The sequence below is a fragment of the Sparus aurata genome, chromosome 2, assembly GCF_900880675.1.
Source record: "Sparus aurata chromosome 2, fSpaAur1.1, whole genome shotgun sequence".
In the NCBI taxonomy this organism is placed as follows: Eukaryota; Metazoa; Chordata; class Actinopteri; order Spariformes; family Sparidae; genus Sparus; species Sparus aurata.
In genome coordinates, this window is record NC_044188.1 from 12,649,650 (window position 1) to 12,670,462 (window position 20,813).

At 38.9% G+C, this 20,813-nt stretch overlaps 1 protein-coding gene and 1 pseudogene across 1 annotated transcript; both read right to left on the reverse strand.

The window, feature by feature from the left end:
- Nucleotides 1-708: 708 nt before the first annotated feature.
- Nucleotides 709-12,917, reverse strand: LOC115572170 (extracellular calcium-sensing receptor-like). Its single transcript, XM_030402000.1, has 11 exons — nucleotides 12,654-12,917; nucleotides 11,642-12,436; nucleotides 11,277-11,504; nucleotides 11,055-11,178; nucleotides 9,326-10,227; nucleotides 4,586-4,803; nucleotides 4,095-4,374; nucleotides 3,167-3,961; nucleotides 2,771-2,998; nucleotides 2,483-2,606; nucleotides 709-1,622 (listed from the first exon to the last, which is right to left on the reverse strand). Exons 1-11 carry the CDS (start codon nucleotides 12,915-12,917, stop codon nucleotides 709-711), a joined length of 4,872 nt encoding a protein of 1,623 aa, XP_030257860.1.
- Nucleotides 12,918-16,381: 3,464 nt separating this feature from the next.
- LOC115572179 (extracellular calcium-sensing receptor-like) lies at nucleotides 16,382-20,041 on the reverse strand (annotated as a pseudogene).
- Between the last annotated feature and the right edge of the window lie 772 nt (nucleotides 20,042-20,813).

Here is a 20,813-nt window from a genome sequence, read left to right on the forward strand (position 1 = left end):
ATTTCTGAGCTGCATAAAAAAAAAAAAAATTAAAAAGTACAGTGATGTGTTATCTATGTGGAGCTACAAGGTAGGATGGCGCCAGCACCTATTTAATTGAAATCAGAGATTTGTGTCAATGAGGATAAACTTACAAATGAGAAACACCTCTAGGTATATTACAATCCCACAGCAACATACAGCCTAAGAAAATGTTCATACAATTTAAAGAACAACTCTTTAAAAATGTATTTATTTATAACCTTCTTCAAAACAGGCATTTTTCTATTACAGTTGTATTAGACTATATTAGTTGATAAACTGGCAAGTGCGTGTATGTTTAATCGACATGATAGACTTTTATAATTACCCCTTTACACCACTGATAATCCTCTGCATCATGCTTGTAAGGTTACTCTAGAAACAACAGTGCTGAAAGTTTTTTTTCAAAAGCACCCCCTACATTGCCAACAGTGAAACCCAGAAAGTGTGGACCTCTGTTTCTGGTAATTTTGAAAAACATACAAAATAAACGCAAAATGTACTTTGTGTATTTTTTTTGTTTGTTTGTTTTTTTCTTTAATTCTGTCATCTCATCATGCTTTGTCACAAATACAAGGATATACAGTAAACTGACAGGGGGTACAGTAGTATATAGTCTTGGGAAGAAAATGTCCCCACTTGATTAACAAATTATGATGTAAATAGCCACTATATTATTTTGACTTTTCAGAAGGATTTAGGTGCCCCCTTCCCCATCATATTGTTTTTTGTATTCTTCTCTGGTTTCAGTAAGATAATATAACATTTTGGGATAAAAATACAAATGAGAAGTCCAAAACTGGAAGCCAAAATAGCAAATATCTCCACAGCAACACTAAACTTCCCAGGAGAGCTGACATATGCTGGGATAAAAGTGATCCATACTGCACAGAATATCAGCATGCTAAAGGTGATAAATTTGGCTTCATTGAAATTATCAGGCAGTTTCCGAGCCAGAAAAGCAAGAATAAAACACAACATAGCCAGAAGTCCTATGTACCCAAGTACAGCCCAAAAGCCTACAGCTGAGCTCAGAGCACACTCTAAGATGATTTTCTCCTTGGACCCTTTAAAATTCTTAAAGGGAAAAGGAGGAGAAATTGTTAACCAGAGGATACAAATGATAACTTGTATAAGAGTGAAACCCAGAACACTGAGTTTCTGCTGTGCAGGCCCAAACCATTTCATCACATCACTACCTGGGAGTGTGGCCCTGAAGGCCATTAATACCACTATTGTTTTCCCCAGAACACAAGAGATACAGAGGACAAAGGTGATGCCGAATGCTGTGTGTCGCAGCATGCAGGACCACTCAGAGGGCCGGCCGATGAAGGTCAGAGAACACAGGAAACACAGACTCAAGGAAAAGAGCAGCAGGAAGCTCAGTTCAGAGTTGTTGGCCCTGACAATAGGAGTCTGTCTGTATCTGAAGAAAATGAATGCCACAACAGCAGTCATGCATGTTCCAAAGAGAGAAGCTGCAGTGAGCAGTGCTCCCATTGTCTCGTCATATGATAAAAACTCTTCCATCTTCTTTACACAGGCATCTCTTCTCTCATTTGACCAGAACTCAGGGTCACATCTCACACAGGTGATAGAATCTGAAAAGAAAATATTTAAGTAGGTGAAAGAATTAGTCATTGTATGTGTCTGATTTTGTGTCTGTCACATTTGTCCAAGCCTGGCAAAACATGATTGACAGATAAGCTTGCTAGTTTCATGCTTTTCAGTGTTGTTCATTGTTTTGTTTTATATGTTAATCCTTAATCATATGCACTAACCCTAACCCTCAAGCTCCCAGGCTTCTGGTAGAGGACCGGAGCTTGGATGAGGGAGGAAAAACACACTTTTATTCACAACATTTTTTTCTCTCACTTTCAGAGAGAAAGATTAATGCATGCTCATACAACACAAGGGGGAGTTGTTTTGTAATTTGAGTGAACGGAACCTTACTGACTTTATCTTTATTTAAAACGTATTCATCTCTAGCATTTTTAATAGTACTGTGATATAATTTTTGTAAGTGCTTCATAATCAAATTAATTGGTATGGATTATTAATATTTTTTTCTGGCCTGATCATTCCTAGTAGTTGCACCAATACACTGTGGCTGACAATGCATGCCACAATCCCTCCCCATCAGGCTGAGTGGGCTTTTGTGCTGAAAACAACACAGACTGCCCCAATCTTCCCATGGAATTTCCAATTTTTATATGAACAATACAATTGTAGTTGTTTCAAACTGACATGATTCACTTGTAGCAATTTAAGTTTTTGATGCATCAATCTTTGATGTTATGATATTCACTTTGGGGTTGCTTTAAAAACAACATATTTGCTGTATAATCTGTGCAAGAATAAATAAAAAAAAAAAAAAAAAAAAATATAGTTGTTTCTTAAAATTGGCATTTGAACATGACAACTTTTAAGCATTCTTGTTTTGAATGTAACATTACTTCACCTGTGACATTACTTATTTCTCCCTCTGCACATCTTAAACAGTCGTAGCAGCAGACAGGTTTTCCTTTCTGTAGAACCTTGCGCGTTCCAGGGGGACATTTCTCACTGCAAACTGACAGAGGCACCTGCATGAGCAAAATGACATTGAGAAAAATATATGCACATTCACATTGACATAGTGTTGTCTTTGCAACAATTCATTTATGTTTTGATGCATCAAAACATGTTTATACAGTGACTACGAACCTTTACTTTCATGTAAAATTACAGTATTCACATGGTGGCTTACCTTTCGTGAGTTCTGGGCCCAAAATAAAGACTTGTTTTGCAGATTCAGCTGTTTATCTGCAGGTAAAGATGAATCATGAAGGCCAACTTTGACAAAGTCCACAATGCCATTTTCTGTTGGCTGCCAGTTTATAATTTCATAATTTGCTGGTGGGTCTCCATTCTTGTTGAAGTAAACCTCATCTCCTTCCTTTGTTTTGAAGTGAATCTCTTTAATGTGCTGTAAAATCTAAGAAGATATACTTCAACATAGGTCATTATCTGACGGGCATCATTTAGATATTTAGACAGCATGATAGACTGACAATTTAAATTTTCAATAATCAACAATTTTCTTTGTTCTTGTGAATTAATGTGAAAGCAAAACTATTATTTACGACTTTGGCATTCAACTCACCGTCAATGGATCTAGCTGCATCTTTTTGTTACATGTTTTATTACAGCTGAGTATATTATGGAGTGCATGGGCCACAGCATACACTCCTTTATAAACATTGTAAAAGATAGGCATGAGTGACATATAGGTGAAGCTATTTTGCACTCCAGTCACATCTTCTTGTCCAGTACATTCTCTCTGATTCCCTGCTGATGACTTTGATTGTTTGAACTTGCAGCTAAATAATTTCTCCCAAAACTCTGTAAACAGTTTCTGACTTGTTGAATTTAATGGCTTCACATCCAACATGAATACTCTCATGCCACTGACATTAGCTTTGGGGATGGACAGGCCTATGGCACCATCCAGAATATGATGTCTATCCATGGCTGCTGTTTGGGAATCAAAGATCCAGCTCTCACTGCCTACCCACTGGTACCCAGTCAAGTTGTGGTGAGACAACTCAGGTATTAGCACATCCATATCCTTGTGGGAGAGGAAAGCAACAATCACTTTGGAAGTGGAAGCTTTGATAATTTCAATTATCTTTTGTAGTTTGTCTGCTGCATCTGTTCTGAAGACAGATACAGAGTACTCTAAACAGATGCCAAGCTGCTGGGCGGTTTCTGTAAATATGGCCATGCCATTATTGCCATAATCATTATTTGATCTAATAGCTCCAACCCAAGACCAACCAAAGTGCTTGACCAGCTGGGCCAGGGCTCTGCTCTGGTAGTAGTCACTTGGTATTGTTCTGAGGAATGATGGGTACTTGGTTTTATCACTGAGACAAGCACAAGTTGCAAAGTGGCTGATCTAAAAGAAAGAGAGGTTGCATTTGAAATCAATAGTAATAATTATTTGTACAGTTCTTTGAAAACTGTTTTTCTATGGTCAGCTGGAAGATTGACATAATTTTACAATTTCAGTTCTTAATAATCTTACCTACCATTGGGATATGAAAGGGTCCGATGACAGTAGCTATAGCCATGCAAGGAGAGGAAGAGGTTTCTCCCATAATGGCCTGCACTTGGGCAGGTCTAGCACACGGTGTCTCTTGATTACCATTAGCCAAGGCCAGTGCAACCCTTACTCCCCTGGCAATGGAGGCACAGGCATCATAAATCTTATATCCCAGAGAGATGCCAGGCAGTAATTCTGTACTGTTATTTACCTCCTCTATAGCAAAGAGCATAGCCTGGGCAAACTGGAACCCTCTGAAATTCAACCTTGATGCAGACCATTTTTAATAGTTAGAATTGCAAACAATGTCCTTAAAAAAGAGACAATAGCATAGTAAATGACTGTATTTGATCATTTTCATACAGAGTGGCACAAATATTCATTATGTTTAAACTCAGTTTTGTAACACTCTTTGTATCTGTTCTCACTTCCTGTTAGATAACATAAATCTAAGTAGAGTGTTATGCTATAATGTACCTGGTGCATTGCAGTGGCAGTGGTTTATGCATGTAGGTATCCTGTCTGTCTTTCCAGCTGCTGTGAAAAGAGAAGATTCCACCTAACATGATGTCTCCATCCTTGGAAAGCTGTGGATTCTCTTGATCCCCTCTCCGTCTGCACACGGGCTCCTCAGCATAAGAGAAAGATGCCACCAACAATAGCTGTAAGAGTGCCCAACCCTGTTCTGGCCACCTCTGAACAGACATCATACCGTCTGAGAATACTGAACTGCTGAGTGTTAAATTCAAAGTTTGCACTGGTAGATATACATTTTGAAGCGCCATAAAAAAATGATGAGAGTGATGTTTAATCTCTGTGGACCTACAAGTTGTGGCAAGAGGAAGGAACTGTCACACCGTGGTGAGGGTTGTCTCGTTCCGGGTTTTTGTGTCGTGTCTTCCTGTTTTATTTTGAAAAGTAACTCGCCTCTCGTTTCAGGTCGCTTGCCTTTCCTCATGTGTCACCGGTCTGATCGGCTGTGTCCAAATTCAGGGGCAGCATCCTTCGGAGTGCGTATTTGAAGTGCAATTACGTCACTAAGCCGCGCGAAGCCTGTCCAAATTCAAAGTGTGCTCCAAATGCTCCCCACAAATGCCTCCTTCTTCTGCCTGTTCCTGGAGGACACACCGCTACCATCCTTCGCGGCTACAAATTGCCCAAGAATTGCGCGCCTAAAGAGAATAAATAAATAAATAAATAAATAATGGCGACCTCAAGTGGCGCAGATCTCTCATGTAAATGTAAGTATTGGGTCTGTACTTAGTTTTTGGTCATTTGAGCGTCAAACGCCAGATATGTTAAACTCCAAGGGACCTTAAAACCTCAAAATATCAGTTAAAATACGTTGGTAATGCTCAGCTTAATGCCTTTTACTTTCAACCATTAGATGTTCAGAGGTTGACTTGTATCTTATCTCGTATTGTGACTGCGGAGATGTTATAGACTTGTTTTACTTCTTGTACATAAATGGACCAAGATGAACAGATTCAGATCAGGCTGTGATCCGTGAAAAGTCTAGTTAAACGTTGGAATAAAGAGTAATGTTTATGATTATTATTCTTATGATGATTATATTTTTTTGCTGTATTAGAACTCTTTTGTCTGTTTCACATTTCATTGTGTTTTAGGGAGTAAACAGAGAAGCTTCATCACTGTCTGAGGTCAGAACAACATTTTTTCACAGGGCGAAACATTCCGCCGACTGGATGGGAGTAAGGCTATAATATATAATAATAAATAATAAATAGCCGATTTGTCAGTCCTGATGTCACTTTTTGTAAATCTTTGCATCCCCGTGTTAATGTGATCTTGTGTTTACCTTTTCTCTTGCTTCGAGGAGGAAGAAGACATGAGGCTGCAGAGAGGATGGAGAGGCTCTTCTCTGCTCCAGACAACAATCCTTACATTATTTCTGTTATTTAGTTAATTTATGAGTAATTTTTAAATGATTTGTTCATAATTGTTCATTTTATATAGTTCATGAAATAAAATATTGTTCTATTGTTACACGTTGACTATTCCATTCAGTATTCACAGCTTAGGTACAATTTATAACAGCAAACAGCATCAAGTGCTACTTTTCAGGGACAACAAGGGATTGAATGTTTTCTTTTATTATTTTAACTTTTACAACTATTTACAAAATTACAGCATAAATAACTACTTACAGATTATTATTCACTATTAACAAAAACAATTATCATTAAAAGCAATATTAAAACAGTTACAGATGATGTACAGTAACAGGCTGAGCAGGAGTCCCTGCAGTGCTGCTGGGCTGGATGGTGTCAGTGGGACATCATCTGGGGTCGGTACTCAGGGTGTTCAGGGGTCCAGTCTCCTCTGTCCACCACATCGTCCATCTACTTGGTCTGCAGTTCTGACTCGATCGACGGCTGCCATGTCATTAAGAATGTTTTAAGAAAGAGGCAAGAATTATAATTTCATAATCTAATTATAATAAATAAAAATCGTAAATAATAATAAATAAATAATAATAATCATAATAAATTACAGCAAACAAAACTATCTACCAAACATTTTAAATATAATGCCTTTAAAATCTAAATTAAAACCATATGTGGCGATCAGCAGTTTACGTCAGCATTAATGTAATGTATTAACGTGACGCAACCAGGAAATGCTGCGAAGGGTAGACCGTCCAATTTCACAACAGGTTGACGCTGCCTGCAGGTCTCTCTGAAGGACCCTGCCTTTGCTGGCGGCGAAGGATGGGTCCTTGAAGGATGCTGCCCCTGAATTTGGACACAGCCATCATCTCTCCTGATTCCTGATTGTGTCCACCTGTTCCCCATTACCCTCATGTGTCTTATAGTCTGCGTCTCCCTTTATCCTGTGCCAGAGTGTTTCATACCAGTCGTGCACCCCAGCCAATCTTCACAGCCCTTGCCTTGTTCCAAGCCACGTTTGCCTCATTCATATGTCTATATCTTGTTCCTCTTAGAAGTGTGGTTTTTTGTTTGTAAGTTTTCTGCTCAGTATTGAAGCCAGTTTAAGTTTATAGCCATTTGGTTTGCCTCCATTGGAGTGCCCTTTTTGTTACGCAATTTTTTACAGCTCAGTTGTGTAGCCGGTTTGCTTTCCTCCGTTTGAGTGATTTTTTGTTGTGTCTCAGAGTAGTTTAGTTCATAGCCTTTTTCTTTACCTCCTTTCTAGTGATTTTTTTGTTATTTAGAATTTTGCTTTGAGGTCTTTTGCCTCATTATTATTATTATTATTATTATTATTATTATTATTATTATTATCTAAATTGTGTATGTTTTCAGATAAGAAATACTTATTTGGGCAGTTCAACAAGTTAACATTTGTTATAAGTTCATAATTTAAATGCAAACAGCAGAGAACTGCTGAAATAATGTATGTGCACTTTGCCTCTCTGGCTTGGTTGATGAAGTCAAAAGTCATTTTGCAGGGGCAGTAAAGCTAAAAAAAATGTATCCACCGTCTTAGAGACACTTCTTTCACAATGCTAGCTTAAGGGGAAAAGTCTTTTTCAGCCCCAGTGCATCATGTGACTACGTTTCCACACAGTTTTTGCTCTACGAAAAACTGTCTTCAAAGCTCGGCGCTTATCCTGGGGGCCTGGTTGGAATTTCGGCTTGCTTGACCATTCAGGAAAGATGAAGACTCGGACACTGATGACTTAAGTTAAAGACGTTTATACAAACTTGATCAAGGAGGAACATAATGACAGTACATATTTCTGTACAGAGCAATATCATGTTAATCCCAACAAGTCTTTACAAATGCTCAAATTATATAGCTTCAGGAAGCATCCTCCCATACATGGTTATCTGTTTAACAACATAGCAAGGGGGGTCAGTGCAGAGTTTCTCACCTCTAGCCAAAGTGGAGGGATAGGAGTAAAATAGGTCACAGCACTTAGTCTGCTAACATAGATCGCAAGCCTCTTTACGATTTCTATGGAAACTGTCAGCTTTGCCTTGGCTTGGTTCATCAGACATCTGTTCTGCAGACATATCAGCAGTAGCTTTGAATAACTAGGTTGCAGAGACCACAAAATATAAACTCATAGAGCAATCTTCGCTTTCCTTATCCAGACTTTAACATCTGTACCGGATACGTTTGACCTCCTATCGTTTGAGGACAGAATGACCTGTGAGAATCATATTTTTCCCCCATAGTTGCCAAATGATACATAACCTCACTATTTGACATTTCATAACTCCAATTGTAGCTCTCCTCAAAGAGTGAGATTGGAGTTCTGTTCTGAGCTCTGCTCTTCAGGCCTTACCAATCAACTCTACTGCTTATAGCATGGCTTGAATCATTCCAGCAGCAAGGGGCAAGGTCTTACAGTTGAAGCCGAGTCTCAGGACACTGGGAGAAAACAAATTAATTAAGCCAGAGGTGTTTTTGTCTGCGAGACTCCGGAGTATTATTTCATTGCATTGCAGTGCATTAAATGTTGTCCACTTATCCATCCATTCATTGTCTGTAACCGCTTTATCCCTTTTATGGGGTCGCAGGGTTTTTTTTTGTTTGAGCCAATCCCAGCTGTCTCCCCGCTGTCACTGGACAAGTCGCCTGCTCATCGCAGGGCTCTTCACTGATGGCAGAGGCAGCCATGCAAAGTGTCAAATGCACATCAGGAGCAATTTGGGGTTCAGTATCTTGCTCAAGGACACTTCAACATGCAGCTCAGGTCAGATCAGACCAGAGCTGGGATTTGAACCAGCGACCTTTCAATCACTAGCCGACCTGCTCTACCCACATACAGCCGCCCATTAAATGTTGTGAAATCAGAAATAATGTAATGTGCATTTGTTTTTATTTAATTATACAGCACATCGATTGAGGCAACTGTGGCTCGGGAGGTGCGGGTCATCCACAGTTAACAGGGTTGGAGGTTCATTTCCCAGCTCCTACTGTCCATATATGTATAGGTCCTTCAGCAAAGCACTGAAACTCAGTGGTCTACTAATGGTCAAGCCAGCATCTTGCAATTATATGGGTATTTATCATTTTTATATGAATGTATATTCCACAGTTTTCAATGATGTCATAACGATATTCTATATCAAAAATGAAATGAAATACAAGAGCAAAATGCAAGTCTTCACTAAAATAAAGAGAAATGTTCAAATGTACAGTATTAACAATCTATCATCTCAAAATTAAAAGGGCATTTGAATACCTTTGCTACTATATTATTCAAAGTTTTTATTATGGTTTTGAGGCTCCCTTCCCCATCATACTCTTTTTTGTATTCTTCTCTGGTTTCAGTAAGATAATGTAACATTTTGGAATAAAAATGCAAATGAGCAGTCCAAAACTTGAAGCCAGAATAGCAAATATCTCAACAGCCACACTGAACTTTCCAGGAGAGCTGACATACGCTGGGATAAAAGTGATCCATACTGCACAGAATATCAGCATGCTAAAGGTGATAAATTTGGCTTCATTGAAATTATCAGGCAGTTTCCGAGCCAGAAAAGCAAGAATAAAACACAACATGGCCAGAAGTCCTATGTACCCAAGTACAGCCCAAAAGCCTACAGCTGAGCCCAGAGCACACTCTAAGATGATTTTGTTCTTGAATTCCTTAAAATTCTTAAAGGGAAAAGGAGGAGAAATTGTTAACCAGAGGATACATATGATAACTTGTATAAGAGTGAAACCCAAAACACTGAGTTTCTGCTGTGCAGGCCCAAACCATTTCATCACATCACTACCTGGGAGTGTGGCCCTGAAGGCCATTAACACCACTATTGTTTTCCCCAGAACACAAGAGATACAGAGGACAAAGGTGATGCCAAATGCTGTGTGTCGCAGCATGCAGGACCACTCAGAGGGCCGGCCGATAAAGGTCAGAGAACACAGGAAACACAGAGTCAAGGAGAAGAGCAGCAGGAAGCTCAGCTCAGAGTTGTTGGCTCTGACAATAGGAGTCTGTCTGTATCTGAAGAAAATGAACGCCACAACAGCAGTCATGCATGTTCCAAAGAGAGAAGCTGCAGTGAGCAGTGCTCCCATAATCTCTTCATATGAGAGAAACTCTGCCTCTTTCTTTACACAGGCATCTCTTCTTTCATTTGACCAGAACTCAGGGTCACATCTCACACAAGTGACAGAATCTAAGAAAATAATATTGAATCATGTGTTAGACTTGCTCAGGACAGTTATCTTGTTTTGATCTGTATGTTGTATCTTTTGAAGCCCACAAGAAAGATACTACATGATTACCACATAACTAATCACCATCTTATTAACTTTAAGACAGACTACATGGTATTGTCATGAATGACTGGGTTCTTAGAACATACAGTATAAATATGTTTTGCTCCTTTCTTTTAGTTTCTTGTAATTTGTAATGTTCATAGGTTTGTATGAAAATTGTGTCATGCTTTGAGTGTGTTTTTTTCAATTAGTTCTCATTGCTCTAGCACAGACAATTTAATACACTCTCAATGTCTTTATTGCAGTTTGAGAGGATGGTCAGCAGTTAAAGTAAAAACCACCTGCATGCAATGATACGACAAGGAGGACAATATATATCTTTGGTCTTTTTTTCTATTCGAGTGAGCACACAATTTTTATTACTTTCCACATTTAATTGCAACATTTCAGTATTATTTTAATCAGTTACTACATAAGTAATAATGTGTTATCTTATCCCTCATTGTGGTTGAAACAAATGATACAATGCTGCTGACAATGCATGCCACAGTCCCATCCTTCTCTTCCTATAGATTAGACCCGAGAAGTCTGAGAATGAAGGACTGAAAACAGACAACCACTGTTTTTTCTGTAAACAATGACAACAGGGTAATTTTAAATACACGTGAGTTGCGAATGTTTCATTTGTCCTTGATGTGCATTTCCAAAACTGTGCATAAATGTAGATTGCTGACACCTTTCAGATTTTTTGTCTTGTCTTGACTTGCATTAAATATTACTACACCTGTGATGTTGCTTATTTCTCCCTCTGCACAGCTTAAACAGTCATAGCAGCAGACAGGCTTTCCTTTCTGCAGGACCTTGCGAGTTCCTGGTTGACATTTCTCACTGCAAACTGACAACGGGACCTGCATGAACAACCAAAGATGTGGATAGAGGATACAAAATAACTAATATTTCATACAATTATAAGAATGACATATGCATTGTGAAGATTGTATCTTACCTGTCGTGAGTTCTGTGTCCAAACTAAAAACTTGTTTTGCAGATTCAGCTGTTTGTCTGCAGGTAAAGATGCATCATAAAGACCAACTGTGACAAAGTCCACAATGCCATTTTCTGTTGGCTGCCAGTTTATTATTTCATACTTGGCCACTGGGTCTCCATTCTCATTAAAGTAAACCTCATCTCCTTCCTTTGTTGTGAACCGAATCTTTCTTATGCGCTGTAAAATCTAAGAAGATATACATCAATGAAGGGCATTATCTGAAAAATACAGTTCTATCGTCTCAACATGACAGACACCATTTTTTCCCCAAATTGTATCCAATTTTTTTCCTGATATGAAAACAACAAATTAACTTCACTCACCGTGAATGGATCTAGGTGCACCTTGTTGTCACATGTTTTATTACAGCTGAGGATATTATGAAGTGCGTGGGCCACAGCATACACTCCTTTATAAACATTGTAAAAGATAGGCATGAGTGACATATCATTGAAGCTGTTTTGCACTCCGGTCACATCTTCATGTCCAGTACATTCTGTCTGATTCTCTGCTGATGACTTTGATGTCTTCAACTTACAGCTAAATAATGTCTCCCAAAACTCTGTAAACAATTCACTGCTAGATGAACTGAGTGGCTTGACATCCAAAATAAACTCTCTCATGCCACTGACATGTGCTTTGGGGATGGACAGGCCAATGGCACCATCCAGAATGTGATGCCTGTTGTTTGCTGCAATATGGGAATCAGAGATCCAACCCTCAGTGCCTACCCACTGGTACCCAGTCAAGTTGTGGCGAGACAGCTCATGTATTAGCACATCCATATCCATGTATGAGAGGAAAGCAACAATCACTTTGGAAGTGGAAGCTTTGATAATATCAACTGTCTTTTGTATTTTGTCTGGTGCATCTGTTTTGAAGAAAGGCACAGAGTACTCCAGACAGATACCCAGCTGCTGGGCAGTTTCTGTAAATATGGCCATGCCATTATTGCCATAATCATCATTTGATCTAATTGCTCCGACCCAAGTCCAACCAAAGTACTTGACCAACTGGGCCAAGGCTCTGCTCTGGTAGTAGTCACTGGGTATTGTTCTGAGGAAGGATGGGTACTTGGTTTTATCACTGAGACAAGCACAAGTTGCAAAGTGGCTGATCTAAAAGAACAAAAAAAAAAGAAATATTTTCTGACGTAAGGATTTTACACAAAACGTTTACAAAACGTATGACACTCATGACAATTCAGAAACGCATGACAATATTGAAAAAAACAAACACACAAAAAATCCTGCTTTGGTTGGGACCAGCTTCAAGAATTAGAAAATGATAACTTTTGTTCACATTTATAATTCAATTTTAACTATTCTTACCCACCAGTGGTATATGAAAGGGTCCGATTACAGTAGATATAGCCATGCAAGGAGAGGAAGAGGTCACTCCCAAAAGAGCCTGCACATTGACTGGTCGGGTACATGGTACATCGGAGGGTGCAAATACCATTTCATTACCAGTAGCTGAGGCCAGTGCAACAGTCACACCTCTTGCAATGGAGCCACATACATCATAGATCTTATATCCCAGAGAGATGCCAGGCAGTATGTGTGTGCTGTTATTAATCTCCGCTATGGCAAAGAGCATAGCCTGGGCATACTGGAACCCTCTAAAGTTCAAACTTAATGCAGACAGTTACATGCAAAATAAATATTATCAAAATTGCCACCATTTGCTCTTTGAAATTAAAGATTGGCATAGAAAATCCAACTTTGATAGTATTAATGCACAAGATTCTCATCTCTCATCCCCATTTTTACTACTCAGTTTGATGACATTGTACCTATTTTGTATCTGCAGGAATTAAGTATTTTAAATCTAAATAGATTCATATGGTGTGATTTACCTGGTGCATTGCAGTGGCAGTGGTTTATCCATGTAGGTGTCCTGTCTATCTTTCCAGCGGCTGTGGAAAGAGAAGACTCCCCCCAACACAATATCCCCATCCTTAGATAGCTGTGGATTCTCAGAATCCCCTCTTCTCCTGCACGCCAGCTCCTCAGCCTGAGAGACAGACACCAACAATAAGTGTAAGAGTGCCCAACCCTTTTCTGGCCACCTCTGTGTGGACGTCATAACATCTGAGAGAACTGAAGTATCTTAATGTTAATCCAAAGTTTGCACTGGTATTTATACATTTTGAAGCCACGTAAAAAAAAACAGTCATAGAACAGTGATGGAGACCTTTGAGGTGGGGTGAGAGGAGGAAAGTGACCAAACAAAGAAGGATTTGTGGCCTTCTTCTTTTTTAAACATCTTAACTATATGTTTTATCAGATATCAGTTTTCAATTGTTTTGTCATAAGCACAGAGTCATGTTGATTAAACAATTATTAAATAATTGAAACACTGAAAAGCAATCCAAGATAAGGGTGACACTTCCAAGGCTAACTGAAATGGCCAACTGATATATTTATTTTGTTAACTTAAATCTTGTTTTGTTTATGTTCTTTAGGCCACTTGACAGCATTGCAGCAGGCTTTATAAATGACCATGCAATGTAGTAATCACGAAGGCAATTAAAGTTTGAACATCTGTAAACATCAAGCGAAAGCCATAGGCATGGTGTCATATTAGGGGGTCAAATATTAAAATGTATTTATCTGAATTTCTTGCCACTATAAAGTATTCTCACCTCCTCTTCTTTGGTCATATTGTGTTCTACTTCCACTGCAAAATGTGCATTGTTAACTTGTGAAACTGTCGTGCATCAAGGGAAGATGCGATTAGTGCGTTTGGCTTTGCTAACTTTGCATCAGTTTTTAAAAGTTTGCATGTATGATGGCTATGGCTAGTCTGTTAGTGTGTTGTTTTGCATTAGCATCACTTACTAAATGATTGTTTGCTAACATTTAGTGGTGCAGCCAGGGGCGGTTCTAGGGGGGGGGGCAACAGGGGCCAGTGCCCCCGTAACTCTGAGTCTGGACCCCCCTGTGGCCCCCCTGACAGGGAGTCTGCATTAATAATACAATGACAGATTTCTTGCAATGATTTTGTTCTGAAGGGAAAGGCAGAAATAAAGTGTCTCAGCAGTTTACTACCCAATCAAAATTGTTGAAATTGTAAACACTGCTTTGTCTGAATGAGGGATGCGGGTTGTGCCCGCTAACAAAAAAGCCGGCCCCAACCTGGCCCCCCTATTAAAATTGGTCTAGAACCGCCACTGGGTGCAGCTAAAGGCACTGTAAATTGTTACGGTAATGATACATCAAAAAGAAAGGGGGACTCTGCTGTTCAGCAAGTACAATTCAAATATAATTCAAAGAATGCCCAATTAGAATGTGTTTGTAATCTACAAACACCACTGGCAAATGTGAACTGTGAGCTGTTGAAATATTGTGGAATATTTGTGGAGCTTGTAGCTTGACACTCTATTGTCTATATTTAGAGAGACATTTAAAGACATTCAAAATACAATGATGGAAAAGAAGGAGAAAAGCACAATGTTATTGACAACGTTTTAATCAAAACATTATCCAGGAGGATTCTGTAAAGAATAGCCAAGTTTCCCTGGTGGGAAACACACATTTCCATGGTATACTATGTCAATCCTGTGGAATTTCCCACGAGAAACATATGGGATTACATGTGAAACCCAGGGATCACATGTGGAACCCATTGGGATTATATGTGAAACCCTGTAAATACCTGTGTTAAACCCATGTAAATTTCTATGTAAAACCTATGGGATCAAATGTGACACACATGGGATTGCATGTTAAACACATCTAAAAGTCATCAACCAGGCCTCATTGATAACTGTTCAAAAACACACAATTCGAACTTTATTCACTGATTTAGGTGACACTGCATCATATAAAACGGATTAAATGTTTTCTGGTTTTCATTCCAATGTCATCTGGCCGTTCTGCCTGAACCCTCTTGATATACAGAGTTTGCTGATGAAGATGGCTGTACTTGCTGCTAAATAACCACTAACAGCAGCCAACTAAGCCGGACTCCAAGCGAGCATGGCAGGTGTAGGTACTAAACACAAACTCTAAGAACAGCTGCAGCTTTTTTGACAACAGGAAATTCAGTAGCAAGGTGGTTTACAGAATTTAGCTGCTGTTAGTTGATGTTACAAGTTGGACCTGTCTTGTAACAAGAGAGGAAGCTTTACCTTGATGGGCTATTAGAGGGACACAAACAACACTTTGAAGGGCTTTAATTTGGCCAAATTACAAATTAACAAAATGTGCAAATCTGTAAAGTATCAGTAGTCTGAGGAGTGGATGGGTGAGTGTGTCATACGGTGTACGTATAAGTAAGAATGAGCGCATATTATACATGTGGAAAGCTGGACATTCCATGGGATCTGTCTCGGTGAAGGAGAGAGAACTAGAGCATGGTCTGCAGTCATCTTAAATGCAGGTGAGCCAGGTGGTATTTAGGTGTGCGACATTTTCCCTGACAAGTCACTCTACTCCATTTTTAAGGGAAATATGGAAATAGCACTCCACCATCCATTTCATGGAAACTTAATACTGATGTAAAAACCATGTGCATTCCATATGTGCATCCCTGTTAACTTTATATGAAACGCATGTAAAATCTTGCAGACAGAAGTATGTTTGGGTGTGTACAAAAGGTGTTAGTGCTTACAATTTATATAAAAAGTGTTATCCAATTAAACACTGATGTAAAATTGGACTGTAAGCTGTCATGTTAGATAGTTTAATGTTTTACATGGGATTAAGATGGCTTTCATATGATATCCAAAAGTTTTCACATTGAAATTTGTATGGGTTATGATGGGCATTTACATGGGTTTCATACTATATGTAGTCCCACATGTTTCACATGTAATCCCATAGGTTTCACATGTAAACTCACGTGTTTATGTTCACAACCTTTGACACCAAGGGCAAACCATGAACATGTCGAGCTATCTACTGGTGGTATAAAAATAATAAGCATCATGCAGCGACTGGGGAAAATGTTTTTCATATCAGAAACAAATGCAAAATATAAGTACATTTGTAGTTGTCTTATTTATGTATCTCTCTCTCTCTCTCTCTCTCTCTGTAAAAGACAAAATATCATAATATTCAGAATGATTTTGGTGCTCCCTTCCCCATCATACTCTTTTTTGTGTTCTTCTCTGGTTTCAGTAAGATAATATAACATTTTGGAATAAAAATACAAATAAGCAGTCCAAAACTTGAAGCCAGAATAGCAAATATCTCCACAGCAACACTGAACTTGCCTGGAGAGCTGACATATGCTGGGATAAAAGTGATCCATACAGCACAGAATATCAGCATGCTGAAGGTTATAAATTTGGCTTCATTGAAATTATCAGGCAGTTTCCGAGCTAGAAAAGCAAGGATAAAGCATAACATGGCCAGAAGTCCTATGTACCCAAGTACAGCCCAAAAGCCTACAGCTGAGCCCAGAGCACACTCTAAGATAATTTTCTCCTTGAATTCCTTAAAATTCTTAAAGGGAAAAGGAGGAGAAATTGTTAACCAGAGGATACATATGATAACTTGTATCAGAGTGAAACCCAGAACACTGAGTTTCTGCTGTGCAGGCCCAAACCATTTCATCACATCACTACCTGGGAGTGTGGCCCTGAAGGCCATTAACACCACTATTGTTTTCCCCAGAACACAAGAGATGCAGAGGACAAAGGTGATGCCGAATGCTGTGTGTCGCAGCATGCAGGACCACTCAGAGGGCCGGCCCATGAACGTCAGAGAACACAGGAAACACAGAGTCAAGGAGAAGAGCAGCAGGAAGCTCAGCTCAGAGTTGTTGGCCCTGACAATAGGAGTCTGTCTGTATCTGAAGAAAATGAACGCCACAACAGCAGTCATGCATGTTCCAAAGAGAGAAGCTGCAGTGAGCAGTGCTCCCATAATCTCTTCATATGAGAGAAACTCTGCCTCCTTCTTTACACAGGCATCTCTTCTCTCATTTGACCAGAATTCAGGGTCACATCGCACGCAGGTGATAGAATCTAAAAAAATAGTATTGAATTATGTGTTAGACTTGCTCAGGACAGTTATCTTGTTTTGATCTTCATGTTGCATCTTTTTAAGCCCACAAGACAGTCACTACATGATGATCGGATGACTAATTACCAACTTATTAACTTTAAGACAGCTACATGGTATTGTCATGAATGACTGGGTTCTTAGAACATACAGCATACATATGTGTTACTCCTTTCTTTTTGTTAAATGCTTCTCTTGTAATTTGTAATGTATAAAGTTTTTGGTTCCGAAAATGGTATCATGCTTAAAGTATGTTTTTTTTGGTTTGTTTGTTTTTTTTTCCCACATGTCAATTTGTTTTCTACTGCTCTAGCAAAACCACAACTGAATTCTCTCTCAATGTATTTATTGCAGTTTGAGAGGATGGTCAGCAGAAGTCACTGGTTAGCAGATGTCACAACTACCTGCATGCAATGATACCACAAGGTGGACAAAGGACTTTACCTTTCGTCTCATTTTTTAAAATTTGATTGAGCTCACTATTTTTATAACTTTTCACAGTAATTTTACAAATTGCAACATTGCAATATTATTTTAATCACTTAGTTTATGAGGAATCATTTGTGACCTAATCCCTAATTGTGGTTGAAACAAATAATTCACTGCTTCTGACAATGCATGCCACAGTCCCATCCTTGTCTTCCCATGGATTAGACCCAAGAAGTCTGAGAATGAAGGACTGAAAACAGACAAAGACCGTTTTTCTATAAACAATGACAACAGGGTCATTTTAAATACACTCGAGTTCCAAATGTTTTATTTGATCTCGATATGCATTTCCAAAACTGTGCATAGATTTTGCTGAAATGGTTGCTGACACTTTTCAGATTTTTGCTTTGTCTTGCATTGAATACTACTACACCTGTGATGTTGCTGATTTCTCCCTCTGCACATCTTAAACAGTCATAGCAGCAGACAGGCTTCCCTTTCTGAAGAACCTTGCGAGTTCCTGGTTGACATTTCTCACTGCAAACGGACAATGGGACCTGCATGAACAACCAAAGATGAGGATACAGTCAAAATAACTAATATTTCATACAATTATAAGAATACAATTTGCAGTGCGCGGATTGTATCTTACCTGGTTTGAGTTCTGTGTCCAAACTAAAAACTTTTTTTGCAGATACAGCTGTTTGTCTGCAGGTAAAGATGCATCATGAAGACCAACTGCAACAAAGTCCACAATGCCATTTTCTGTTGGCTGCCAGTTTATAATTTCATACTTTGCAGCTGGGTCTCCATTCTCATTAAAGTAAACTTCATCTCCTTCCTTTGTTGTGAACCAAATATTTCTTATGTGCTGTAAAATCTAACAAGATATACATCAATTAAGGGCATTATCTGAAAAATACAGTTCTATTGTCTCAACATGACAGACACCATTTATTCCCCATATTGTAACCAGCTTCTCTGTGAATGTGACCTAATGTAAAAACAATGTATCACCTCAACTCACCGTCAATGGATCTAGCTGCACATTGCTGTTACAAGTTTTATTACAGCTGAGAATATTATGAAGTGCATGGGCCACAGCATACACTCCTTTATAAACATTGTAAAAGATAGGCATGAGTGACATATCAGTGAAGCTGTTTTGCACTCCGGTCACATCTTCATGTCCAGTACATTCTGTCTGATTCTCTGCTGATGACTTTGAATTCTTCAATTTACAGCTAAATAATGTCTCCCAAAACTCTGTAAACAATTCATTACTAGATGAACTGAGTGGCTTCACATCCAAAATAAACTCTCTCATGCCACTGACATGTGCTTTAGGAATGGACAGGCCAATGGCACCATCCAGAATGTGATGCCTATCCATGGCTGCAGTTTGGAAATCAAAGATCCAACCCTCAGTGCCTACCCACTGGTACCCAGTCAAGTTGTGGCGAGACAGCTCATGTATTAGCACATCCATATCCATGTGGGAAAGGAAAGCGACAATCACCTTTGAAGTGGAAGCCTTGATAATATCAACTGTCTTTTGTATTTTTTCGGGTGGATCTGTTCTAAAGACAGACACAGAGTACTCCAAACAGATACCCAGCTGCTGGGCAGTGTCTGTAAATATGGCCATGCCATTATTGCCATAATCATCATTTGTTCTAATAGCTCCAACCCAAGTCCAGCCAAAATACTTGACCAACTGAGCCAGGGCTCTGCTCTGGTAGTAGTCACTGGGTATTGTTCTGAGGAATGACGGGTACTTGGTTTTATCACTGAGACAAGCACAAGTTGCAAAGTGGCTGATCTAAAAGAAAAAAAAAAGAAAAAAAATATATTCTGACATTTTACATAAAACATTTTCAAAATGCATCACAATTCTAAAAAAAATAAATTAAAAAAAATCCCACTTTTGTTAAGACCAGCTTCAAGAATTACAAAATAATAACTTTCGTTCACATATATAATTCCATTTTGACTATTCTTACCCACCAGTGGTATATGAAAGGGTCCGATTACAGTAGATATAGCCATGCAAGGAGAGGAAGAGGTCACTCCCAAAAGAGCCTGCACATTGACTGGTCGGGTACATGGTACATCGGAGGGTACAAATACCATTTCATTACCAGTAGCTGAGGCCAGTGCAACAGTCACACCTCTTGCAATGGAGCCACATACATCATAGATCTTATATCCCAGAGAGATGCCAGGCAGTATGTGTGTGCTGTTATTAATCTCCGCTATGGCAAAGAGCATAGCCTGGGCATACTGGAACCCTCTGAAGTTTAAACTTAATGCAGACAGTTATATGTAAAAATAAATAATGTTGAAATTGCAAACATTTGCTACTTCAAATGGCATATAAAATCAAATTATTTCATGGTATTAATGCACAAGAACATCTCTTATTTTACTACTCAGTCTGATGACATTGTACCTATTTTGAATCTGCAGGAATTAAATATTCTAAATCTAAATAGATTTATATGGTATGATTTACCTTGTACATTGCAGTGGCAGTGGTTTATCCATGTAGGTGTCCTGTCTATCCTTCCAGCTGCTGTGGAAAGAGAAGATTCCTCCCAACACAATATCCCCGTCTTTAGACAGCTGTGGATTCTCAGGATCCCCTCTCCGCCTGCACACTAGCTCCTCAGCCTGAGTGACAGACACCACCAACAATAAATGTAGGAACGCCCAACCCTTTTCTGGCCACCTCTGTGTGGACCCCATAACATCTGAGAGAACTAAATTATCTTAATGTTAATCCAAAGTTTGCACTGGTATTTATATCTTTTGAAGCCATATAAAAAACAATCATAGAACAGTGATGTAGACCTTTGAGGTGGGGTGAGAGGAGGAAAGTGCCCAAACATCAAAGGATTGTGGCCGTCTTCTTTGTTAAACATCTTTACTGTATATGTTTGTTGAATGTTTTCAGTTATCATGTTATTCAGTCATTTTGTTCATAAGCACACAATCATGTTGATGAATTAATTATTGAATAATTGAAAAACTGAGAAACACTCCAGGATAA

What these genes read in the sequence shown, in the direction of transcription:
- LOC115572170 (XM_030402000.1), bottom strand. Translation starts at nt 12,917, where the DNA reads ATGCTCTTTGCCATAGCGGAGATTAATAACAGCACACACATACTGCCT. An exon ending in TGCACCTAGATCCATTCACG is followed by an intron (nt 11,505 to 11,641) that starts GTGAGTGAAGTT and finishes ATATCTTCTTAG; the next exon opens with ATTTTACAGCGCATAAGAAA. An exon ending in GACCCTTTCATATCCCAATG is followed by an intron (nt 3,962 to 4,094) that starts GTAGGTAAGATT and finishes TCTTTCTTTTAG; the next exon opens with ATCAGCCACTTTGCAACTTG.